Source organism: Phyllobates terribilis, unplaced genomic scaffold (assembly GCF_046119375.1).
Source record: "Phyllobates terribilis strain yellow unplaced genomic scaffold, ASM4611937v1 Scaffold_2__4_contigs__length_985480577, whole genome shotgun sequence".
Lineage (NCBI taxonomy): Eukaryota > Metazoa > Chordata > Amphibia > Anura > Dendrobatidae > Phyllobates > Phyllobates terribilis.
Genome location: NW_027362762.1, coordinates 116,428,099 through 116,455,884, shown reverse-complemented (window position 1 = coordinate 116,455,884; position 27,786 = coordinate 116,428,099). Strand labels below are relative to the sequence as shown.

At 42.4% G+C, this 27,786-nt stretch overlaps 1 protein-coding gene across 6 annotated transcripts in view; it reads right to left on the bottom strand.

Moving 5' to 3' along the window:
• Positions 1 to 27,786, bottom strand: part of NBEA (neurobeachin) — a 786,732-nt gene that overhangs the window by 607,778 nt on the left and 151,168 nt on the right. For all 6 annotated transcript variants that reach the window (XM_073662535.1, XM_073662540.1, XM_073662538.1 and 3 more), the window contains exons 3-8: positions 23,331 to 23,431; positions 23,001 to 23,096; positions 20,407 to 20,528; positions 16,998 to 17,124; positions 10,163 to 10,282; positions 7,720 to 7,866 (exon numbers count right to left, since the gene is read on the bottom strand). In XM_073662535.1, coding sequence (XP_073518636.1) covers positions 7,720 to 7,866; positions 10,163 to 10,282; positions 16,998 to 17,124; positions 20,407 to 20,528; positions 23,001 to 23,096; positions 23,331 to 23,431 — 713 coding nt within the window. The remainder of the gene's footprint in view (positions 1 to 7,719; positions 7,867 to 10,162; positions 10,283 to 16,997; positions 17,125 to 20,406; positions 20,529 to 23,000; positions 23,097 to 23,330; positions 23,432 to 27,786) is intronic.

Sequence of the window (27,786 nt, the reverse complement as noted above, 5' to 3'; positions counted from 1 at the left end):
AATCAGCCAATGTACAAGTGTTTGCTTGTTTGTTAGGTGATCATGGCCATGATTCCAAGACAGAAGATAAATGTTCTTGTAAATGTTCATTTGGCTGATTATTGGACCATTTAAAGGGGTCTTAACTTAATACAAGCCAAGAAAAGTTAAGGTAGGACATATCTGTACAAGCAATAAGGTGCCTTTTTAATGGGAGTAATAGCATTAACTGACACTGTAATGAGAGACTGTACTGCATGCTAGCTTCCTACTGAAAAGGACAGTAAGAAGCAGCATTGTGTGAAGAGCTGCTGTTAGTTGTTCTCAGCCAACAATGTGAATTGTCTTCTCAGTAAAAGGCTGTCCATACCCGACTGACCGGTTTCTTTTGACAATATTTCTCCATGTCCTTTTCAGTTGGATGCCGGCACAGCATACAGTGTACCATGACATGTGCCATCTTGACAACAGTTAATTCTAGATGTATCATTCAATTTTAAACTTCAGTTATAGATTAATGGACCTGATTTATCAAGACTGGCACTTTGCATGGCAAACTTGGTGAAGGGTGTGCTGGAGTAAGGTGCGCCTCTTAAGCTTAGTGCATTTCTCAGCTACTGTATGGTGGCGAAAATAATTTACTGTACATATCAGTCATAATTTAGGTCACGGCCGCGTTCCCACTAATCTCCACCAACTTTTCAAAAAATTGTCTAAGCTGGTTTAAAAATGCTAAAAGTTGCAGAATTTTTTTTACATTTTACACTGTTTTACGCCAAAATTCTGGAACAAAATGTTTGATGAATCAGTGCCATTGTGTATTGGGGGACCACTTAAATTGTGCTTCGGATCTTCAAGCGCTAAACCATGTGGCCTCCATTATTGTGCCATTTTATAATTTTATACTGTAACACATTTAACGCTAAAAATAAAAATAGGCACAAAGAGATTTGGTAAATCCACTCAGAAATGGAAGCTACTTTCCAGGACTACTTACGAATTGACGAATGGAGCATCATCGCCCTGTACCCTTCCAGATCGTCACTTTTGGAATTTCTGTCAGTGACTGACAGTAAGATTAGTTAGGACGTGCAGTAACAATGTGACTGACAGGTGTAGACAGCAGTGCATCACATGGTGCACCAAGGGGTGCAAGTGTAGAAGATCTCTGCGTAATAAAGGGTATATGGTTCCAGCTGGTCTTAATGAAGGAGGGTGCTGGAGTCAGATGTGCCTGATCCATTATGAATTAGGCATCGCTTAAAATTGGAGTGCGCCTCTGTGCATCTCGCCACAAATCTAACTTCAGTCAGGGATTGGAGTAAGGTTTATGCCATAAAGTACACCACAGCTTGTGAATTAGACTAGCGAGGGTCACCACGCACTGTCGTAGCTCCACACATTTTGGCAGAGCTTGCCGAAACCGACGTGAAAAAGATAAAAGTTGCTAAATTCTTGAGCAACTCTGTGTTGTGCAAACATTTTAAGACAGTTTATATCGTTTTATGCCAGATTTGCATTGAATAATTGGGGCCCTTGAGTGTGAGCATTATATATGGCATATATGCTGGCAAAGGCTCCCAAAGTGTACCTGGCAGAGGTAATTTTTAATATTTGCCAAATGCCAGAATAATGAGAAAGACAGAATGTCCAGCCATCATACCGCTCAGGAAGGAGATGGGTTCTGCGTCCCAGAGATGAACGTGCTTTGGTCTGACATGTTTATATCAACCCAAGGACAAAAGCAACAGACCTTGTGAAGATGATGGCGGAAGCTGGTAAGATTGTGTCAATATCCACAGTGAAACAAGTACTGTATCAACATGGGCTGAAAGGCCACTCTGCCAGGAAGAAGCTATTACTCCAAAAGAAACATAAAAAAGCCAGATTAATGTTTGCAAATGCACACAGGAACAAAGACCTTAATTTTTGGAGACATGTCCTGTCGTCTGATGAAACTAAAATTGAACTTTTTGGGCATAATGACCATCGTTACGTTTGGAGGAAAAAGGGAGAAGCTTGGAAGCCTAAGAACACCATCCCAACTGTGAAACACGGGGGTGGCAGCATCATATTGTGGGGTTGTTTTTTCTGCAGGAGGGACTGGTGCACTTCACAAAATAGATGGCATCATGAGAAAAGAAGATTATGTGGCAATACTGAAGCAACATCTCAAGACATCAGCCAGGAAGTTAAAGTTTGGGCGGAAATGGGTCTTCCAAATGGACAATGACCCGAAGCATACTGCCAAAATGGTAACAAAGTGGCTTAAGAATAACAAAGTCAATGCTTTGGAGTGGCCATCACAAAGCCCTGATCTCAATCCTATTGAAAATTTATGGGCAAAGCTGAAAAGGCAGGTGCGAGCAAGGGGACCTGCAAACCTGGATCAGTTACACCATTGTTGTCAGGAGGAATGGGCCCAAATTGCGACCAACTATTGTGAGAAGCTTGTGAAAGGATATCCCAAACATTTGACCCAAGTCATTCAGTTTACAATGGTACCAAATACTAATGAAATTAATTTTTGACTTTGCAGTAAGTAATAAAAATGCCTTAAAACATTCTCTCTCTCTATCATTCTGGCATTTGGCAAATATTAAACATTATAGTAATCCTAATTGACCTAAAACGGGAAAGGTTTATTCTGATTTCATGTCAGATATTGAAGCAAAAATCAAATCACTGATCATTTCACACAAAACTCCAAAAATGGGCCAGACAAAAGTACTGGCACCCTCAGCCTAATACTTGGTTGCACAACCTTTAGCCAAAATAACTGCGAACAACCGCTTCCGGTAACCATCAATGAGTTTCTTACAATGTTCTGCTGGAATTGTAGTCCATTCTTCTTTGGCAAACTGCTCCAGGTCCCTGATATTTGAAGGGTGCCTTCTCCAAACTGCCATTTTGAGATCTCTCCACAGGTGTTCTATGGGATTCAGGTCTGGACTCATTGCTGGCCACCTTAGAAGTCTCCAGTGCTTTCTCTCAAAGCATTTTATAGTGCTTTTGGAAGTGTGTTTTGGGTCATTGTCCTGCTGGAAGACCCATGACCTCTGAGGGAGACCCAGCTTTCTCACACTGGGCCCTACATTATGCTGCAAAATTTGTTGGAAGTCTTCAGACTTCATAATGCCATGCACACGGTCAAGCAGTCCAGTGCCAGAGGCAGCAAAGCAACCCCAAAACATCAGGGAACCTCCGTCATGTTTGACTGTAGGGACAGTGTTCTTTTCCTTGAATGCCTTTTTTTTTTTTTTCCTGTACACTCTATGTTGATGCTTTTTCCCAAAAAGCTCTACTTTTGTCTCATCTGACCAGAGAACATTCTTCCAAAACATTTTAGGCTTTCTCAGGTAAGTTTTGGCAAACTCCAGCCTGGCTTTTTTATGTCTCGGGGTAAGAAGTGGGGTCTTCCTGGGTATCCTGCCATACAGTCCCTTTTCATTCAGACGCCGACGGATAGTACGGGTTGACATTGTTGTACCCTTGGACTGCAGGGCAGCTTGAACTTGTTTGGATGTTAGTCGAGGTTCTTTATCCACCAACCGCACAATCTTGCGTTGAAATCTCTCGTCAATTTTTCTTTTCCGTCCACATCTAGGGAGGTTAGCCACAGTGCCATGGGCTTTAAACTTCTTGATGGCACTGCGCACGGAAGACACAGGAACATTCAGGTCTTTGGAGATGGACTTGTAGCCTTGAGATTGCTCATGCTTCCTCACAATTTGGTTTCTCAAGTCCTCAGACAGTTCTTTGGTCTTCTTTCTTTTCTCCATGCTCAATGTGGTCCACACAAGGACACAGGACAGAGGTTGAGTCAACTTTAATCCATGTTAACTGGCAGCAAGAGTGATTTAGTTATTGCCAACACCTGTTAGGTGCCACAGGTAAGTTACAGGTGCTGTTAATTACACGAATTAGAGAAGCATCACATGATTTTTCAAAGGGTGCCAATACTTTTGTCCACCCCCTTTTTTAGGTTTGGTGTGGAATTGTATCCAATTTGGCTTTAGGACAATTCTTTTTGTGTTTTTTCATTGAAGACAAATGAAATGAAGATAATACCAAAGAATTTGTGATTGCAATCATTTTCAGGAAGAAACAGAGTATTATCTGACAGAATTGCAGGGGTGCCAATACTTTTGGCCACCACTGTATATATATATATATATATATATATATATATATATATATATTTTTTTACACATATACATATATATACACACACACATATATTATAGTTACACACTTTTTTTCGTTCCTTCTTATTCTCTTATACAACAGGACCTATAGGAGACCATATGCTACTGCATCTTCCCAACATACACCACCAATAACAGGTAAATGCATGGTCTCCTAAGCTTTGTTACCATCTAATTAACACTAAAAATGTTGCGATAAACAAAAGAAAAAAACTATCCGCTGCAGCATAGGCACATCTAGCAATGATAGCGAGATTGATTGAGAGTGACAGGGTGCCCGCCTGCTGATGTGATTATACGGTTTATGAAAATTGGCTATAAATGTGGTAGTGAAAAAAAACAAGACTGGGATTTTGCATTCCTTTCACAATCACAAAGCGCACAGGACGAGGTAGAATAATTGCAGAAACAATGAGCCAAGCACTGACAGCGTAGGGGGAAGATTTATAAACAGCTGCAGCGATTCAGTAAAGACTGAACACTGAAAACCCAGGATGATAGCGGAGTACATGTAAACACGCTCTGCGGGGCATGACAAGATGCTGTCACACACACCTTCTCCATCTAACGCCAGCCTGCAGTGTTCAATAGAAAGGAATTACACAATTCTGTCCCCTCTGTACTACATTACCCAACATGTGCAATCCAAGGGTGGTCGGAGGGGTTAACCCCATACATGTCACTTGCTTTCCTTGAAGGTAGATGAGCCTTATTAATACACTTCTGTACAATCTGTGTATGTGACTCTAGATCCTACAGTCTGCATGTACCGAACAATGTTTTATGTAGCAAAGACTAGGGAATAAAAATGCACAATAGGGTCTTACCTGATGATCAAGGGCAGTAAGGTGAAAGGAGACGCTCGCCTGGTTCGGTTGAGTAAGACACAACGATAGAAGGGACTCAACAAGAGCTACTGAAGCCCAACAGGTAAGAAAACTGCTAAAGTGCCGAGTAGGAATAAGTGGGTACTCTTTGACGCCAATGGAAAGCCAAGCGAAGATTCCAGGAGATAAAGTTGGCAGCGATGCGGTTTACTATCAACGCGTTTTGAAGTCATCCAACTTCTTCAGGAAAACTCCCCCACAAACAGTTTTTTTCCTGATGAAGAAGTCAGATGACTTTGAAACGTGTTGATAGTAAACTGCATCGCTACCAATTTTGTCTCCTGGAATCTTCCTTTGGATTTTCGTCAGTAGTGCAGAGAACCTACTTATTCCTACTTGGAACAATGTCTTATGTGACTGGAGACATGACTCAATGTGGTCTTGTCACTCTGATTTAGATTGCAAAAAAATCACCCACTCAAACAACCCTACGTCTGCTCTGATCCTGTTCGGTGGCACAATTGTCCATATGAGACAATGTAGAGCAGTGTTCCCCAACTCCAGTCCTCAAGAGCCACCAACAGGTCATGTTTTCAGGATCTCCTTAGTATTTCCCAGGTGATAACTGCATCACCTGCACAGGCAGTAATTCTACCACCTGGGAATATTAAGAAAATCCAGTAAACATGACCCATTGGTGGGCCTTGAGGACAGGAGTTGGGGCATTATTATGCTGCCAGAGGTATGTCCGAGCAACAACGTATTGTCCCTTAGGGGGAAATGCATCCAGAGAAGAGTATGTCCATATTACAAAATCTAATGTAGTATGGCAAAAAAAACTGTTTTTTATCCTTAAAGGTTATATAATAATATAATAAAAAAAAAATCTCAATGTTCCTGGAGATAAAGTATGGGCCCATAGAGTATGGTCGCTGTACTGCGGATACAGTCTGGGAGCATGAAGCAGTGAAATTACATGAAAATGGGATTGAAAATAAGCACCGTAGTACAATTACACTGCAGATTTTTTTACGCATCTCATAATCAGTCTCATTAACACTGCTGCTACGGAAAGAAACTGAAGATTTGACGCTGCAAATTTTCGGAAGAAAATTCACAGAATATGCACAAAGTGGGAAATGAACCCTTAGGAGACCCTAAACTTTTACAATACGGTTTCATGAATAGTAATTGTTTGGCTGATGTATGGATTTGTCAAAAAGAATAATTTAGAGATAAAGTCAAGCAATATAAAGCAGTAATTGAACGTTGGTAGTGCAATGTGCTACCTGTCATCAATAACATTATCTATGGTCTCAGAAGCTTTGAGACACGTCCGGGAAACAAGTCTCAAGATGATCGCACACCTTATGGTGTTCAGTGAAAAGACATAATAGAAGGATTAAATATCGAATAACAATACAAATACGTTCTGGAAAAAAAAAGCAAGAACAAATACAAAAAAAAAAAATCAGCTAATTGACAATGCACAAGTAATCAGCTAAGAACGCAAGCGGATCAATAAGCAATCAATGGTAATTCAGGACGGGAAGGAGAGTCCTGGAGTCAGATGACAAATCTAAGAATTTATTGCGCTCTGGAATAAAGCAATTGTAAAGCAGAATGCTACCTGCATCGCGGCGTGATATCTCAGCACACTACATCACAATGTTCTATATTAGTTCTGGAGAAGATGAAATGATTTGTGACTGAGCAAGGAAATCAATGTTTATATTCCGCACGCTTATTCCCGGGATGAGCAGGCACAACATCCATCAATACCAAACGCTACGTAATTCTGATGATTATTGGAAAGGCCGTAACGAAACGTATACAGGGACACAGAAGGCAGGACTGATAAAGATAGACACTGCATTTACTGTTCTGGGTAAAACGCTCTTTTGTGCTGCACAAAAGATAATCGTTCTCGGCAGCGTGTTGTGCTGTGTAAACAGGATCTGGTGCTGCCGAGAACAATGGCAGCCTATGTGCACTGAGCGATCTATTACAGATCTATTAGATCGTTCAGTAAACATCTGAAGCCGAGTGAGCTTGTGTCAACAGGCTATTAAATGGCTGCCAATTGGCAAACAAGTAGCTGATCAGCAGTTCTTTAGTGCTGCCAATCTGCTTGTGTAAACAGCCCATTCATTCTGGACACCGGTACTTGCCACACTTCTATATACCCGCCACTTGCCACACTTCTCCATACCCGCCACACAAATGCTGACATTACTACCTGATACAAGATGAATATCCAGTCTTGAAGCGTTGCTTTTACCTTAAATGCTCCTTTAAAGATAATGTGATAGCAGAAAACAGACTATTGTTTAAATAAGAATTTTTGCATTACGTGTAGTTTTTATTTTTTGGAACTGGAAAATGATTCAGTGATGTCGAAAAACCACCGCTACAACCAGTGATTGTTCATGTGTTGCCATCGCTGAAGACAAGTAAACGAAGACAGTCTGTGGACCAAGGAAGGCAATGGCACGGGGAGCAGCAAGGAGGTGGTAAAGTGAATATTCCTACTTCTATACAATTGTAACTTTATGAAGTTGGAAACCCCTCTCATAGCTTCAATGCAATCATGGATTTATACGATCCAGCAGAATTAATTTTTTCCTAAGCTAAATCTAATATTGCAATTCGGAAGATGACCTGAAGAACAAACTAAGAACAGACGCCATATTTACATGTCTCACCTTATAACCAGGTCCAAGCTGATGAATAGCAAAGATCTGCGCGGGGTTCAGGGCCTCGATGAACACATACACTGCTCCAAGCTGACCACAAAACACTCTGTTTGCGTCGGCTGTCTCCGATGAACCAAGGAAGCACTTATCATAGCTCTGAAATAAAGGACAGCGCATTAACGACAAATCATAAAAACCACAAAGTCCTCACATCATACAGAACAGTAAGAGATCACAAAGGAATAAGAACCAAATCACCAACTACTGAGAAAACAGAGATTTGTCACATCTCGTCTTAGAAGTTTGCACCTAGTTCTAAAAAGAGTTTACATTTTTACTCTGTAGAAATATGTGTGAAACCAAGTAACCCTGTCTATAGAAAGTCCTGCTAACATAATAAAAAGGAAGAACGGTCCAATATATTGCTTTTTATTTTCTCCCCAACATCTTGCGGAAATATACACAAATAACTAAAGGTGACATTCTAGGTATATAATCTTTACGGCACAATGCCTGGATATGCTATAGCTAAAGATGGCCGAATCTGCTACTAATAAATCTGGTACAATTGGAAACTGTAAAAGGGATTTAAAAAAAGAAAATAAAAACCTATTATAACTCACCTCTCCTGGCCCATTGGCATAACCCTCCCACTGCCGGTCCTCTAAGTGACTCTGTAGTCTTCTATCTACTTCTGTTTCTGGGCCTCCAGCACTGCCGCTTGTCACCAGTCCCTGTCACTGGCCACGGTCACATTGTTTGACCTCTGCTTATCCCCTAATGAACCCCAGAAAGATTTGGGGGAAATGGATCGGGATAATTTTGGGGAATTCTGTTATGGGACTCCCGAAGACTAATTCTGTCTGCCTTTTAAGCTAAGTACCTTACTCACTTTGTTTGCTACCTCATATAATGATTTTTTCCTGTTACCTCACATTATAGAGCAGGTTGAGAATTGTTGCATTATTGGAGAGCTAGCTTTTTAGCCCTTCCAGAATTCTATTTTTTTGTCACATGACTGGAAATTAGTATTATCAATTATCTGGTAGCATTCTTCCTTTTACTGTGCACATATATAAGGATTTATTAGGGACTTTTGGGACAGCCACCGATGAGCGGGGGCGCCATACTATTTCAAAGTAGGGTGCCAACCTCCGCTGGTAGGCAGGGCGTCTATTAGGGCAATTATAGGGTGATGCTAGCGAGCACTTTTTCCTATAAACTACAATGATTTCTTTAAGATATTCATATAAACAAACTTGATGTCCCTTTGATTGGCCTATTTTTTCCTATTTTTAATGAATATTATAGTTGTGAGCGCTTTGTCTTTTTAACTTTATAAAATTAAAAGTTATATTTTTGGGGTCCTCTATTTTTTTCAGTTTATATGCTAAACGGGGGCTCCGACCCCTACATTTATACTATTGGGTTTTGGCACCAGGTTCCAAGTCATGATGTGGCCCCCAAAGCACTTCACTTAGCTACATGCATTGTGTTCTATGTTTTGTATGGGGGCCTCGTTTAGGACGGAATGGGGCCTCGTGGAGGACGGCAGGGGGTCTCGTGGAGGACGGCAGGGGGCCCAGAAAGAGAAGATAGAAGACAGAAGAGAAAAGACCAAAGCGACGATTGGAGGACCAGGAGCAGAAGGAGAAGCATCGGGAGGGGTGTGAATACGAATAAATTTTTTTTTATTTCTCTGAATTTTTTGAGAAATTCGTAACAAATTTGATTTGTTAGGAATAGCTTTGCTAATCTAATTAAATTGTTGGGGATCCAGTTGGCCTTTTTTTTTTCCTGAACCGATGCATTTTCGTTCACTGCATGTCGAAAGTCAATGGGGCCATGTAATAGTTCCACTCAGAGTGAACGAAAAAGTGACATCGCATAACAAGCATTGCACCCACTTCATTCTGAGGGTTGGGGTCTCTGTAGTGGAACCTCCCCTGAACGGGGAGTGATGGCATATCCCATTGGTAGGTCATGACTTCTAATGACCGCTGCCATTGGGTTGTGTGGTTCCTTAGAGGTTACCGCTATGGCTTTTAAGTGCTGACGTCCTGGGTTCAAATCTGATCTGCATGGAATATGAACTTTTGCATAGGTTTCCCAAGAGCAATCCTAAAAAGGACAGATTGTGTTCTCCATAAGGACATTGGGCAACCTGTACAGCTCTGTGCTATATGTAGGTGCTTAATAAATGAATAAAATAAACCAATGTCCCCTATATTTCATTTTGAGGTCTAGGCGAATTCTTAACCATTATTCTAGAAAATGAAATCTTATTGCACTTCTGGTTTATGAATTTCCGTCCTGCCAAGCCGTCACTGCTAATGCTACACTAATACCTGGAATAGTGACGGTAATAGGGGGAAGCATTGCGGCTTACTAATGAAGTGACTTCCACGATAATCTCACACATGAGCTTAGCGTCCTCGTAATGAACACTCACGTCATTGGTGTTGACATGCCACGCCATGTCTCCATAAGATACTAGCTGGCCATTCACATAGCAGCGGATTTCACTGTTCCTCCAACGGTTGTAGATGTGAACAATGCTGATCATGTACCACTGGAACGACAAAGATTAACCATGTTAGTCCAGAACATAACAGAGCATTAATAGATATGTCACCTTCACAGGAAAAGCATTAGCGTATTTGCATATTTTCCTGGCATTTGCAGTCAGTCAGGATTAATAGGTTACATTACTTTCTACTATAGAACATGAAGAAAATGAAGGCTTGGGATAAGGCAGAGGTTGTACATGTAGGTCTATTATTCTTCTTCTAGTGTGACAAATGGCTGGACAAATCTTATGAATAAAATGTGTGCCTACTCTGCAGTATTCTGCCCAGAAGTTAAATGTATTTATATCTGTGGTTTATTTTACAGGCTTTCCTTTTGTCCCCGCACATATTGACTTGTTCCCCCCCAAACAGTTCATCATTTTTGGGGTCCAAAATAAAGTGTCATCTTTTGCATTTCTGTGCCAGTTTTGGTCGAAAATTGCTTTATTGAAATGCATGGAAAAGATAATGGACATAACTAATCACTCAGTACAGAATAAGCTAGCAGGCTTATAGACAGAGACCGTGATCTACTGTATTTACAGTGGTGTGAAAAAGTGTTTGCCCCTTGCTGATTTCTTATTCTTTTGCATGTTTGTCACAATTAAATGTTTCAGATCACAAAACAAATTTAAATACACTGCTCAAAAAAATAAAGGGAACACTTAAACAACAGAACATAACTCCAAGTGAATCAAACTTCTGTGAAATCAAACTGTCCACTTAGGAAGCAACACTGATTGACAATCAATTTCACATGCTGTTGTGCAAATAGAATAGACAATAGATGGAAATTATTGGCAATTATCAAGACACACTCAATAAAAGGAGTGGTTCTGCAGGTGGGGACCACAGACCACATCTCAGTACCAATGCTTTCTGGCTGATGTTTTGGTCAATTTTGAATGTGGTTGTGCTTTCACACTCATGGTAGCATGAGACGGACTCTACAACCCACAGAAGTTGCTCAGGTAGTGCAGCTCATCCAGGATGGCACATCAATGAAAGCTGTGGCAAGAAGGTTTGCTGTGTCTGTCAGCGTAGTGTCCAGAGGCTGGAGGCGCTACCAAGAGACAGGCCAGTACACCAGGAGAGGTGGAGGGGGCCAAAGGAGGGCAACAACCTAGCAGCAGGACCGCTACCTCCGCCTTTGTGCAAGGAGGAACAGGAGGAGCACTGCCAGAGCCCTGCAAAATGACCTCCAGCAGGCCACAAATGTGCATGTGTCTGCACAAACGGTTAGAAACCGACTCCATGAGGGTGGTATGAGGGCCTGACGTCCACAGATGGGGGTTGTGCTCACAGCCCAACACCGTGCAGGATGCTTGGCATTGCCACAGAACACCAGGATTGGCAAAGTCCCCACTGGCGCCCTGTGCTCTTCACAGATGAAAGCAGGTTCACACTGAGCACATGTGACAGACGTGACACAATCTGGAGACGCCTTGGAGAGCGATCTGCTGCCTGCAACATCCTTCAGCATGACCGGTTTGGCAGTGGGTCAGTAATGGTGTGGGGTGGCATTTCTTTGGAGGGCCGCACAGCCCTCCATGTGCTCGCCAGAGGTAGCCTGACTGCCATTAGGTACCGAGATGAGATCCTCAGACCCCTTGTGAGACCATATGCTGGTGCGGTTGGCCCTGGGTTCCTCCTAATGCAGGACAATGCCAGACCTCATGTGGCTGGAGTGTGTCAGCAGTTCCTGCAAGATGAAGGCACTGAAGCTATGGACTGGCCCGCCTGTTCCCCAGACCTGAATCCGATTGAGCACATCTGGGGCATCATGTCTCGCTCCATCCACCAACAGACTGTCCAGGAGTTGGCGGATGCTTTAGTCCAGGTCTGGGAGGAGATCCCACAGGAGACCATCTGCAACCTCATCAGGAGCATGCCCAGGCGTTGTAGGGAGGTCATACAGGCACGTGGAGGCCACACACAATACTGAGCCTCATTTTGACTTGTTTTAAGTACATTACATCAAAGCTGGATCAGCCTGTAGTGTGTTTTCCACTTTAATTTTGGGGGTGACTCCAAATCCAGGCCTCCATTGGTTAATAAATTTGATTTCCATTGATGATTTTGTGTGATTTTGTTGTCAGCACATTCAACTTTGTACAGAACAAAGTATTCAATGAGAATATTTCATTCATTCAGATCTAGGATGTGTTATTTGAGTGTTCCCTTTACTTTTTTGAGCAGACAAAGATAAGACAAGTAAACACAAAATGTAGTTTTTAAATGAAGGTCTTTATTATTAAGGGAAAAAGAAATCCAAACCTACAGGGCCCTGTGTGAAAAAGTGATTGCCCCCAAAACCTAATAACTGGTTGGGCTGCCCTTAGCAGAAACTACTGCAATCAAGTGTTTGCGATAACTGGCAATGAGCCTTTTACAGCACTCTGGAGCAATTTTAGCCCACTCGTCTTTGCAAAATTGTTGTAATTCAGCCACATTGGAGGGTTTCCAAGCATGAACCGCCTTTCTAAAAGGTCATGCCACAGCATCTCAATCAGATTAAGGTCAGGACTCTAACTAGGCCACTCCAAAGTCATAATTTTATTTTTCTTCAGCCATTCAGAGGTGGACTTGCTGGTGTGTTTTGGATCATTGTCTGCTGCATAACCCAAGAGCGCTTCAGCTTGAGGTCACAAACAGATGACTGGAAATTCTCCTTCAGGATTTTTTGATAGACAGCAGAATTCATGGTTCCATTTACCACAGCAAGTCTTCAAGGTCCTGAAGCAGCAAAACAGCCTCAGACCATCACACTAACACCACCATATTTTACTGTTGGTATGATGTTCCATTTCTGATATGCTGTGCTACTTCTACGCCAGATGTAACGGGACATACACCTTCCAAAAAGTTCAACTTTTGTCTTGTTAGTCCACAGAGTATTCTCCCAAAAGTCTTGCCGATCATCAAGATGTTTTCTGGCAAAACTGAGACAAGCCTTTGTGTTCTTTTTGCTCAGCAGTGGTTTTCATCTTGGAACTCTGACATGCATGCCATTTTTGCCAAGTCTCTTTGGTATGGCGAAGTCATGAACACTGACCTTAACTGAGGCCTGCATTTCTTTGGATGTTGTTGAGGTGTCTTTTGTGACCTCTTGAATGAGTCGTCCCTGTGCTCTTAGGGTAATTTTGGTCGGCAAGCCACTCTTGGGAAGGTTCACTACTGTTCAATGTTTTTGCCATTTGTGGATAATGGCTCTCACTGTGGTTCGCTGGAGTCCCAAAGCTTTAGAAATGGCTTTATAACCTTTTGCAGACTGATAGATCTCAATTACTTAGTTTCTCATTTGTTCCTGAATTTCTTTAGATCGCAGCAGGATGTCTCGCTTTTGGGGATCTTTTAGTCTACTTCACTTTGTCAGACAACTTCTATTTAAGCGATTTCTTGATTGAGAACAGGTGTGGCAGTAATCAGGTCTATGTGTGGCTAGGGAAATTGAACTCAGCTTCCCAAAGATGTGATAAACCACAATTAATTTATGTTTTAAGAGTGGGTGGGGACAATTACTTTTTCACACAGGGCTCTGTAGGTTTGGATTTCTTATTCCCTTAATAAAGACCTTTTATTTAAAAACTGCATTTTGTGTTTACTTGTGTTATCTTTGTCTAGTATTTAAATTTGTTTGGTGATCTCAAACATTTAAGTGTGAAAAACATGCTAAAGAATAAGAAATCAGGAAGGGGGCAAACACTTTCATACCACTGTATGTCATGGCAGACAATGATAAGTTCCTATAAAGCCCGCCGTACACATTAGTTGGCTTTAGGTTGACAGTTTGGATGATCGTTCGACCAGCAGCCATCTCAGCTGGCTCTCCGATACACAAGTGCTTCTTAGGACGAGTACTCCTGCGTTCTCTAAGAGAAAGCCACTGACCGACATCTCTGGCGGCAGCTTATCTCGGGGAGACAATACATTTGGCAGTCCGATATCAGACATGCTATATCGATATTTCCACCGGCAATAAATTGTCAGGTGCTCACAAACACATTAGAGTGTTGGGGAACCTGTCCATATCACAGGGTTCAGCCAATATTAGTCTAACGTGTATAACGGGCTATAACGAATTAAAACTGCTTGCCACTTAGTCTTCCTCCCATAGATGGGATTTATTTATACATTTGTTTTAAAATGTACATGTGGTTTATTTTGATTTGACAGGATTTCATTTTTAATCTGGGAAATATTGAATTGCTCCCTTAGCAAACAGTACATATGAACAGTAGCTGTCTTCATGAATTTTGGTCCTCTCCCCCAAAAAAGTGTAATATTCTGTATTACTTGGTCAGTTTTGGTCAAGATTGCTTTATAGGCCCCCATTCCATCCATGTAAATAAAATGTAACAGATGACTGACAGAATTGATCACTCAGTACCGCAACATAAGCTTGCAGGTTTATATGCATAGTGACCATGACCGGGCAGCAGAGCTACTGTATTTATATCATGGCAGACAATGATAAATTCTTGTAAAGCCCACCATACAAATTAGATGGCCGTCAGTCAAACACTAGCCATCTTGGCTGTATATTCCATATACAGGAGCACTCGTGTGTTCTCTATGAGAAAGCTGCCGACGAGTATCCCTGACGGCAGCTTAACAGAAGACAATAGGATCAGCAATCCGATATCGGACATACTAGATCGATACTTCCCCTGACAAATTGTCTGGGGATCTCAAACACGTTAAAGTGTCAGCTAAACCCATCGATACTGGAGGGTTCGGCTAACATTAGTCTAATGTCTATGGGGGGCTTAAGCGAATTAGGGCTGCCTACCACTTTGTTTTCTCCCAATAGAAGGGATTTATTTAGACTTGTGTCTTAAAAATTACATGTGGTTTGTTTTCTTGTGACAGCTACCATTTTAACCACAAACCTAATGACATTGAGAATGTGGATCCAGAGGCGATCGGCTGATCATTCTAGGTCCCACTCCCAACAGCCACAACAAACAAGTCAAATGGACACAGATTGTCTTCAATTTTTGGGTCCAGCCCACCTCACCTGACCCAAAAAAAGTGTAAATTTTCAGTATATATCAGTCTGCTTTGGTCCAAGATTGCATTATAGGCCCCCCATTTATTAAAATGGAGAGAAGAGATAACTGACCGAATTTATCACTCCATAGCACAATGTAAGCTAGTAGGCTGATAGACATGGTGACCGTGACCGGACTGCAGTGCCACTATATTGATAACATGGCAGACAATGATAAATTTCTCAATATTTCTGATAAAGTAAATTAGGACGGTGACTGAGATTTGAAGTCAAAGATTTTACAAAGTTTCAGTTCATGAAGATCCAAACAACTATTTAATCATTCGCTAGAGGTTTGCTTCAATAATTCCCCCATGACACATAGAGGGAGCTCTTTTTGAGCAGTTCAAAACTTAACAAAAACTCATGAAGTTTTACATTAAATTTTAAATATTTTTCAAGTTCGGTCAATGGGAACACTTGGTGTTTGTACAGGAGCACCCTAAAATGTCACTAGAGTCGCCTTTACTCATTTTAGGGTCGGTTAGGTTTTAATTCTATTTTCTGCATACAAAGCGTAGGAGTCTGGAGAGATTTAGGGTTTTCTCGGAAGGTACAATTACTGTAACGTCAATCAGCTATTCAATTCCCGAAGGGAGAAAGCAGTGAAGTTCAAATATTCATTAGAACCAATGTGAAAGGGAAATCTGAAACTCAATTGATAGAACTTAAAGATTTCAGATCTTCTGCTTCGTAATTTAGTTTGTGTCATGGCTCGAAAACCATTCTGAGCATACATCACAATCACAGGATGTTATCCAGAGACATGTTATTAAATATTTCCACTGGACTTAGCCTAGACTAATGAGTTAATGCCGGAATTAAATGAGGGCAAACTTATGTACAGCACTGTGGTTGTCACAGACCTTAAAGAGGAGGAGCAGAGGAAGAAAGTGACAGCGTGAGAGAGAGAACATGAGTCAAAGGGAGCGCACCAAACAGTGAGAGAGATAGAGACAGCCAAAAAGGCAGAACGAGGAAATAGAAGGCAAAGGATAAAAAAAGAAGAGTCATTAGTAAGAAGGAACATGCAATAAAGCATGCAAAGAGAGAGACAAAGAGAAGCAGAAGACGGAGAAGAGACTGCAAGAAAGAACGTTAGAGGACGTGAGAAATCATAGCCAGCGGCAGCCAGTGAACATGACGTACAGTAACAAAGACAGAGCACAGCAAAGACAGTATATAAAACCAAAAGACAAGAAAGTGATGACAAGTAGAGATGTCAACAAAGAAAACACCGCAATAGAGACAATGATTGTAAAAATAAATAAATGTGCCAAGGACACAGAAGGAAAAAGAAAGCGTCACACCACCAAGAAAAAAAATTATAAGACAAAGGGAGTGGTGAAAAAAAAAACAACAAGGTACAAGAAAGAATGAGACAGAACAATAGAGAAAAACAGTGAGATAGAAAGAAAGCGAGAACGTAGAGAATGAGGAAGAGACAGAGGAATAGACAAAGAGAAAGAGTGAGGGGACAGATAAACAGATGGAACGACAGGCAGAGAGAGGGATGAAGGACCCAGACAATATCCGTCCTTGTTTTTCCATCATTATAAATGAACCCTGCTAATAAAGGGATGGATAATCATATGGGAATTAACAATCTGGAAGAGATAACAGGGCTTGGTGACCCTGCCGCAGGTTTATTTCTCCTCATTTACCTTGCGTGGCTGGAAGTCGTACTTCACACAGTGCTGGAAACCTTTTCCTTTTGATTTCAGGGATGTGACTATCAAACAATTTCCCACAAAATGTGCAGAATAACCAACACCTTTACTTGTGCGAAAGCTAAGGAGAGAAAAGTATATAAAAAAAGAAGAAAAAAAAAACAATTCATATTTTGACATAATACTAATGCGGACAGATAAAAATCATAACAATGAATGTTGACTCGAGTCTAAGATCACTACCAGTATATTAAAGGGGTTATCCAGGGCGTTACTTATTTTTGCTATTGGGTTAAGAAGTTTGTTAGCAGCTACCTGCCTTGTTCTGCCCAGTGCCGATCTCTCCTGCTTCTGGTGACCTCACTGTAACAGCAGCTCTTCCTCTTCCGGTCTGCTTTGTCGACTGGGGGTCACTGCCAATGTCACGCTGATTGACAGTCGACTCCACGTTGCCTAACTGCAAGGAGCTGGCTGTCAAACAGCGTAACATTGGCAGTGACGCCCAGTCGACAGAGCAGATCAGAAGAGGAAGAGCTGCTCTGTTATAGAGAGGTCAAATAAAGCAGCAGGATCTCTGGCAGCAGTGGTCCGTGACCTCGCTGAGGAGGCAGAGATTGGCGCCGGGCAGAACAGGCAGGTAGTTAGCAAGTACCCATCTAAGATTTGAGCCCCATAGCAAAAAAATAAGCAAAAATTCCCAGATAGCCTTTTTAAAAGAGCATTAGAGGGAAGGGAATATGTACCAATCAAAGGAGCAAAATATTACTCTATCCAATATCTAATATATAAAAAGAATACTTAAAAAGGATCTATCACTTGGTCAAAGAAAATTGAGCAAAATACTTTGTAGAAATTCATGAGCTCCCCTGATTCTGCTGCTCTTTTCCAATTTGGGCTGTGTCGTTCCATTGCAGAGATGTTCATATTTGTTTTGTAGTGCAGTATGTGAAATCTCAGCTTGCAGTCCAACTGGGCATTTCTTCACAGATGTGATTGTGAGCATCTGGGCGGGAAGGGTTGAAGCCACAATCTCAGTGAGGAGTCTGAGACTGATAAACTGCTACATCACCTGCTACACTGTGATTGGTGGCATGTGACAGGGATGGTTAAGAGCGCACGTCCCTGGAGAAGAAACACCCAGTTGAACAGAAAGCAGAGATTTCACATAAGGCACTCTAGAAGAAACAAATGTGAATATATCTTCAATCGCACAAAACAGAAAAGAGCAGCAGAGTCAGGGAAGCATATGGATATTTACAAGATTTAAGGGTTAAATTCATTATGGCATTTGCACCTTTTTTTGTCTAGTTTTCAATGTTTTGTGTCTTTTTTTTTTGTTTGTGTCATATTCTTTCCATTTTGCCCTTTATTTACAGTCACTCCTCCTTCGTTTGCAACTTTTTGAAACAGCGGCAAAATTTGTCACCATTGTACTCCAGTCCCCTCCTAGAGTGATTTTATGTAATTTTGGTCATAAAATATGTCACATTTTAGAGGAACATGTGACTTTTACCACAAAAAGTCATAAAACGAGTTAAAAACAAAAAGAGCATTAGTTATTTTGTGCATGTGTTATTGAACTATGTGCGCCATTTTGAAGAATTTGATACAAAAATGGTCAAATACCACAAGACAAAAAAAGAAAAGTGGCTTAAAAAAACCTGCAATAAATCAGGGCCTTCATATTTAAACACAGAAAAGGAAAAAAAAAAAGAATAGCGTGTTTGTGCACAAGCGAATACCAAGAATATAGAACAGAAGGGCAACCCCCCCCCCCGCCTCAAAATGATTAAAGGACTTCTGTACTTCTGTACTTATGATTGATGGCATATCACTAAGATTTGCCATCACTATGTTACTGGAGAGATCAGAAGTAAAAACACTTCAATGATCCGTCTCCCACGTTTGACTAATAAACCGCAAGAAAACAGTTGCACCAAAACGAAGTCAAAAGCCTAAAAAGCTTTCCGAGCTCTGCTACATGCTGCATGTAAAAACTCTGTCACCCCTGCTGCACCCAGTAAACTAAGTGACACATTGCTGGAATCAGGGTCTCGGTCCCTACATCATGCTGCTGTCAGATTACATAGCAAAAACATGGTGACCGATTCCCTTTAAGTAATTCATAGTGCTACCTACTCATCTCCCCCCATGGTTTTGTATACCGAAGCGTAATTTGGTTTCCATTGTAGGGTGGGAGAGGGTAAAGGAAGACGAACAGGAGAGCTATTGGATTTCAGGTCTCTGTTTCGCATATTGTAACCAAAAAGGTGACACCTGGAATCTGCATACTATGCGTCGCACAATATTGTTGGCCATAAACAGCTATGCACAAGGATGGCGGTCGTACACCACAAGTGTGGGAAGTAGACAACCCCCTTTTCCTATTACAATTTTCTTTATTTATTTATAAGGTGCTGTTTAGGCACATGGTACACCGTCTCCTTTACAGAGGGTAGTATACAGAGTCCGATCTGTGGACGGCAAGATATAGAGAAGGGGAAGCCGAGCAGAAAGATATATATGTTTGTTGGAACACAGTCAGTATAACTAATTTTATTCATTGAGATCCCAGGTGTTTTTTTTTCATGAGTCCAGTGGGCGGTCCTAGTAGTGACTGACCGTTATCTCTGCATACATTGCCGACTGTCAATCACTGAAAAGGACCGCCCACTGGACTCAGGCAAACAACAAATAAAATTTAAGTTTGACCGAAACGTTTCCCACTAAAATGTAGAACAATCCGATCAGCTCCTCCTGCTCGATAACATCCTGCCTGCGGATCAGATATCATTGTCAACAGCACAGTTTCCCTTTAAGATCAGGCACATGGCTTTGTGATGAATCCCATTGGAATATAATGACCGTCGCGGGTTGATTTCCTTTATACAAGAGCTTTTAGTTCAATCATTTTAAAGCCCCAGATACATTCAGCAGTCATGTTAATAGCTGCAGGCGGCTGAATGACACATCAGGTGCAATATATACCGGGTTATGTAATAGAAAATAATAGGAAAATGTACAACCCGATGGGCAAGAAATGTAAATCTGAGAAAAGCCGGCTCGCCTTGGGTTTATAAAGGTCCCAAAGAAAAATAGACGAAAATACCCAGTAAAAATGTAAGGTACTGAGTCATAAAAGGATATTCAGTAAGGACCGGATCACTGTAAATCACATTTTCAATGCCCATATGTATGCGAATGTATAGAAATGAACGTGTAAGTAATGGAAACAGCATAGACCAAGAAAGATAAAATAATAATACAAAATATAGGACATGGAATCAAGAAGAATTAAAGGGATCCCAATACTGGGAAATGGATGTAAGGAATATAAACACCATATACATATAAAATATACCCAATATAATAAGAAATAAATCACACGGACGCATCCACTCACCAATAGAGGTAAGGTTTATCTTTGTCAACATTTATATTATTTAAAGGATCCATACGAAACCACGTGTTCAGGGTAAAACCATTCTGATAAGGCCACTTGGCAATAGGAGGCAGTGCAATAGCCTAAAGGTGAGAAGATACAAAATAACATATTAGAATGCACACAGGCAATGACTACACCTCAACTTACAGTATATGGTCGGCTGATTCATCACAAAACAAAAAGAAATTAGAATCTGAATTCATGATGAAGAAAAAAGGATATATACCTTTAAAAAAAACATGACAACTATTCTAAACCAGACGTCTCTTCTGCAAAGCAATTTGGGTAAATTCACAGGCGGCTTTGTTCTGGTTCCTCTAATTACAGCTAATAACTGGAGTCTCCATTTGCATTTTTTGCCGCCTTGGGTGTGAATATACCCTTACAATTAAAGAGGACAAGATAAGTCGCTGAATGGTGGGGGTCCAACTGCTGACACCCCCACTCATCCCAAGATCAGGGCTCCGTCATGCCATGTTAGAATGGAGGGGTTCAATGTCTATGAGACTTGTGGAGATAGCCAAGAGCGGGTACTTAATAGTCCAGCAGAGAATGAATGGAGTGGTGGCACGTGTGCTCTATTATAATGGTGACCGTCAGAGCCACTTCTCAGGATTAATAAGTGTCCCCAGGAGTCGGAACCTCACCAATCGGCAAATTATAGATATCCAGTGGATAGGACATCACTTGGCCAGTAGTTTTGCCTTAGTATGGTTGCAAATCACATTTCGCCAGGGATAGGTCAATGGGTAGATGAACAAATGACTTTAGACAGTTGCATTTGTGGTCATTTCCTTCCTATATTTAGTTTTGGTCATAGTTGGTACTTTATAGGCTCTTATCCCATGATGTGGACTGGAGAGTCCAACACAACTTCTATCAGGAAAGAGCAATGCCAGCCCAAACAATGGGCGACATAGGAACCTGGTGGACCCCATTTATAAGCCCAACTTGGTTTGTCAGGCACTGGTGGTATCCGTCATGCAACAGATTTTGCAGAGCGCTATGACTTTTCTTATGAATAATGCCTGAATACAAATGTGAGCATAACCTAAACCACAGGCATGTGTGTGTCTATTACAGGTCATGTGCCTGAAGACAAGAGAGAGGATAGCCTAAACCACAGGCATGTATGTGTCTGACGTCACGTGAAAAAATGGTGCATAGCATGTAGGATATAAATGATCATGTTTGCTACATCTGTATACATATACAAAAACACAACCTTTGGGCTGCACATTGGGCACATGAAGACCATATTCAGCCTCAGGGCAACCAGTTGGGCATCACTGATCTAGACGTACATTAGTACAATAGGGGAAAAAAGTGGAGAAAATCTAAGTAAAATAACCTGGTACTAAACTGAAGCTCCACTTTTAAGTGATTTCTCGTAATGTAATTTCCACATATATTAGAAAAAAATCTCCAAAAGTGAAGCTAAATATCAGTAGCAGTCATGGCTGTAAATCAAGTTTCAGATAATAGGGAGGAAAAAACAAAAATGTATGATCCATTGCCAAAATCATTACATTACATTTTTTTTTCCAGGGAAGGGTCAATATAATGTATAAGCTACTGCTCTTTTGAACATTATGTACCTTTGTGGTATTATTCACTATGGTTAGGCACCAAGGGCTGGACTGTGCACTTCAGTGTCACCAGACATGCAAGGTCAGGTTGCACTGTCCCAAGTGTGACAGATGGAGGGGCACATGAATGCAACAGAAACATGGAGTGGTCTCGGGATCCTTTATTAGAGTTATTAGATCTATATCTAGGTTATATATATATATATAAATCTTTTTGTCCTCCTCTTGAAGAAGCAGACATGCGAAACGTGAATCAAGGAGGTACAGGGAGTAGTCACTATCAGGGACGCAAAATGAGTAACAAGTTTATTAATTACCGGTTATGGTAATATGGGTGAGTATTAGAGATGAGAGATCGATTTGTAGGAGTCTGGCCCATTGACCTAGTCGGTCCTCTTTGTCCAATAGACGGGAGGTCTGCGAAACTCCTTACCTGCCGGCATTCCTGACTCTTCTTTTGATTAGCCAGACTGGCGTGACCCCATCACTGTGAAAAAGTCGAACCAACCCGGCTAATCAAAAGAAGAGCCGGGAACGCTGGGAGATGAGGTCATTTGCGGAGCTCCAGTCCAGTCACAGATTAATGATGATGGACCGGAGTCCTACGATTTGACTCTCCCATCTTTAGTGAGCAGTAATAGTAACTTTGCAGTGGTCGAGTGAATATTGCTTTATTTGCTCGATGACATATGTGCTCATACTTCTATATTGTTGCTATGTCTCCTGATATTTTCCCTCTACCTGATAGCTTAAATTCTCCAAGGAGGTCGCCTCACTTTATTATGCATGTATAATCAATTATTATTCTATAGGAAATATGGCATTTTTTACGGTAGAATAGCACTTGGAACTCCTTTGGGTGAATTTTGTTCTTTCGATCAGGTTTTTTTTGTATAGCTGCCTACCTAATACACCACAAACACTGGAGCCTTTGAAGAAGTTTGGCATCAATAAAACACTTACCGCCGCACTCCGTCCTGGGAAATTGAAGAACGTGTCGGGTCCATGTCTCTGTGGCATTTGATTGAGCACTGATAACAATTTCACCGCATGCCTCGGCTGTCAAAATAGAAAGAGTAGCAAATGCTAAGTGAAAGCACTCTCAGACAAACGCTCATAAACAGCAATAGATTACCAAATACTTAATTTAAGATCTGCTATTTGAGGCTACTTTAGAGAGACGTTCAATCAGCGGGAGGAGCAGGTTTATTTCTATTTGCCTCAGGAGACATTTGATTGTAACCTCAAGCTGTAAAGCATTAATAGAGAACGTCGGCCCTGACCACGGCTTACCCAGATTCCATTTTCTCCTCGTAACATACTAAAGAGAAGCTTCAGCTCTTTGACGGTGATACTGTAGCTGGCGAGGACGCCCAACATGTCAACCAGAAGATCTAGAAAGGTAGATAAAAATACCATTAGTCCAACCTCAGCCCGCCAATAGATGACCTCTTTCCTTACACCAGTGGGGTGTCCTAACACTTTCAGAGGATTCAGACATTTCACAAGGCGGTTTTCTTTTTTTTTTTCTCCATTTTTCTATTTCAATCCGAAATTTCACAGGGAAGGACCTCAGCAAACGTTCATGAAGATGAAGCCTTGCTGTGAGATCAAAGGGTCAAGAAAGCTTCAGAGGCTGAAACCCATCAGGGGGTGGTGGGCTAGGACAAAATGTAAATTTGACAGTTTCTAAATCGACATTAATTATAGGGGAAAAAGGAAGAAAGAAAAAGTTATTAAATGTGCGAACTTGGCAGATTGTAGGAAAATGTGTGTACGAGAGTACAAAAAACACACCGAAGCTCACCCCAACTGACCTCGGTCAAAATTTAGATGGAGGTAAGATACAGACTACGATGGAGATATACAAACACGCACTCTCTCTCCATCTATATATATGTATATATCTATCTAAACACACACATACACAGTGCCTTGAAAAAGTATTTATTCCCCATGAACTTTCACATTTTTTTTTACGCTCCATCCACAAACTTAAAATGTATTTTATTGGGATTTTATGAGACATACCAAAACAAAGTAGCAAGTATAAAGGAAATGATACATTGTTTTCTAAATATTTTAAAAATATAAATCTGAAAATTGTGACTTGCATTTGTATTCAGCCCCCTGTAGTCTGGTACTCCTAAATAGAATCCCGAGTGACCAACAGCTCCCAGAAGTCTCATAATTAGTAAATTGAGGCCACTTGCATGTAATTTATTCTCAGTATAACTACAGCTGCTCTGTGAAGGCCTCAGAGGTTTGTTCGTGAAATTAGGGATCAAACAGCATCATAAAAACCAAGGAACACACAAGACAGGTCAGGGATAAAGTTGTGGAGAAGAATAAAGTAGGGTTAGGTTATAACAAAATAGCCCAAGCTCTGAACATCTCATGGAGAACTGTTCAATCCATCATCCAAAAATGGAAGGAGTATGGCACAAATGCAAACCTACTAAGACATGGCCATCCACCTAAGCGGACTTACCTAACAAAGTTAGCACTAAGAGAAGCAGCCAAGAGGCCCATGGTCACTCTGGAGGGGCTGCAGAGATCCACAGCTCAGGTCCACCGGACAACTAGTAGTTGTATAGAGTGGCAAGAAGAAAAACATTTTTGAAAGAAAGCCATAAGAAGTCCAGTTTGCAAAAAGCCATGCAGGGAACATAGGTAGCAAGTGAAAGAAAGTGCTCTGGTGAGATTAGACCAAAGTAGAACTTTTTGGGGCTAAATGTAAAATGCTATGTGTGGGGCAAAATTAACACTTCACCCTGAAAACACCATCCCCACTGTCAAACGTGGTGGCAGCATCATGCTGTAGGGATGCTTTTCTTCAGAATGGACAGGAAAGACAGAGCAAGACCTCTCCCTCTACCAAAATTCTTAGATGCCACAGTTGCTATTGATCATATTATCAACAAAAATAAGTGTCTGCAGTCAGATGTACTGGTGATGACACAAGAAGGGCTGCAGTGCGGATGCTATAAACCAAACGTACAATTTTTTTCTACTGCTGTAATGTTCGATTCCAGTATTGCGCCCAAAGAAACGTGGAAGCTGATGGAGCTATATAAACTAGTGGTATATTTAACAAGTGGGTTATAATTTCTGCTCAAAGTAACCGACTCAGAGTCTTGGGGGCTTTCGATAAGGAGTTGCCCAAAGTGTGGATAACATAAGGGATGACAGCAGAGAACTACTATGCTACATTAGGAGGCCACAAAACTCACCATGAAAGTCATTATTAAACTCCACTAATTCAGCGGCTGATAGGTTTGTGATAAAGAATTGTACATAATAAATATTTGATATTATGATGTACCACTCAGTATCAACAGGGTAAATTAAAATTCTTTCATTGAAGGTAAAATCATATTTTCTCTAAGAATTTGTGTGTCTGTACATGTGTGATTAACTCAACACTTCAGAGATATGTCTATATTCAGTGAATACAGGAGGGAGTTTACAGATCCGATACAGTTAGATTGATAAAGCCGGTACATTCCATCCCCCACACATACCTGAAATGCATTAATATTTCACTCGAACGCAGAGGGGTTGTCCAGTACTTTATATTACCCCCCCCCCCCCCCCAATGTATCCCTCCGGGCCCCTAAGGGTTTTTGTAATTAGCTTATGTTGCTGATAATGCCTGTGAGCGGCGCTATCACTGATAGGCATCACGTGACCCCCGGCTGCAGCCGGCTCTGACATCCGCTGACGTCACGACAAGTGCTGGCAGCAGCCGGGGGTCTTTGTCTTCCGCGTTCCAGGTGGATGCCAGGCTGTGGGCGGGGTTAGCCCCCCGCGTCACACCCGACATCCACTGTGCACTCTGCCTCTCCTCATTCATTGGGAAAGCGCGAGGTGGATGCTGGGTGTGACGCGGGGGGGGTAACCCCGCCGACAACCCAGCAGCCACCGTGGGGACCCCAGCGCTGAGTCATGCCTCACTTGTCGTGACATCAGCACGGGGTCACGTGATGCCTCTGAGCGGCCACCGATGGCGCCGCTCACAGGCAGTATCTGCAACGTAAGCTAATTACAAAAATCCTTAGGGGGATACATTGGGGGGGTAATATAAAGTACTGGACAACTTCTTTAACAATCGTAGGAAGTGAATTTTCTCATTTATCTTTTCCACTTCCAAGCCAAACTGTATTTTTGGTATGAAGTACCTGTGCCCGGTATCATTCAGGCAGCAATCACATTCACCACCCAATATAACTAAATTAACACAAGGAGAAGTACGCCTCCATATAAGCAAATTAAATATTGACAAATCCCCCGGCCCACATGGTATTCATCCATGGATATTAAGGGAGTTGAGCTCAGTAATTGACAGATCGCTGTATTTCATCTTCTCAGACTCTCTTAACGGGGTTAATGCCACAAGATTGGAGGATAGCTGACGTGGTACCGACATTTAAGAAAGGCAAGAAGGTGGATCCAGGTAACTACCGTCCAGTAAGTCTGACATCAGTAGTGTGTAAAACATTTTAAGAGCACCATAAGAGATGACCTGCAGAAATATATTGCAGAGAATAATATAATAACTGACAGTCAGCACGGATTCATGAAGAGTAAGTCATGTCTAACCACATGTTGGGGTCCTATAAGGAGGCAAGTACACGTCTGGATGTTGGTAATGCGGCTGATGTGATTTATCTGGACTTTGCAAAGGCATTTGATACTGTACCACATAACAACCTTATACTGAAGCTACAGGAGCAAGGACTTGGGGGAACTACATGTAGATGGGTGAAGAACTGGTTAAGGGACAGGAAACAAAGTTGTTGCAAATGGTACATTCTCAAAAGGAGATATAGTCAGCAGTGGGGACAACAAGGATCTGCCGCGGGACCAGTGGGGACCACAAAGATCTGCCGCGGGACCAGTGTGGACCACAAAGATCTGCAGCGGGACCAGTGTGGACCACAAGGATCTGCCGCGGGACCAGTGGGGACCACAAGGATCTGCCGCGGGACCAGTGGGGACCACAAGGATCTGCCGCGGGACCAGTGGGGACCACAAGGATCTGCCGCGGGACCAGTGGGGACCACAAGGATCTGCCGCGGGACCAGTGGGGACCACAAGGATCTGCCGCGGGACCAGTGGGGACCACAAGGATCTGCCGCGGGACCAGTGGGGACCACAAGGATCTGCCGCGGGACCCCAGTGGGGACCACAAGGATCTGCCGCGGGACCCCAGTGGGGACCACAAGGATCTGCCGCGGGACCCCAAGGATCTGCCGCGGGACCCCAAGGATCTGCCGCGGGACCACAAGGATCTGCCGCGGGACCACAGGGGACCACAAGGATCTGCCGCGGGACCAGTGGGGACCACAAGGATCTGCCGCGGGACCCCAGTGGGGACCACAAGGATCTGCCGCGGGACCACAAGGATCTGCCGCGGGACCACAAGGATCTGCCGCGGGACCCCAGTGGGGACCACAAGGATCTGCCGCGGGACCCCAGTGGGGACCACAAGGATCTGCCGCGGGACCCCAGTGGGGACCACAAGGATCTGCCGCGGGACCCCAGTGGGGACCACAAGGATCTGCCGCGGGACCCCAGTGGGGACCACAAGGATCTGCCGCGGGACCCCAGTGGGGACCACAAGGATCTGCCGCGGGACCCCAGTGGGGACCACAAGGATCTGCCGCGGGACCCCAGTGGGGACCACAAGGATCTGCCGCGGGACCCCAGTGGGGACCACAAGGATCTGCCGCGGGACCCCAGTGGG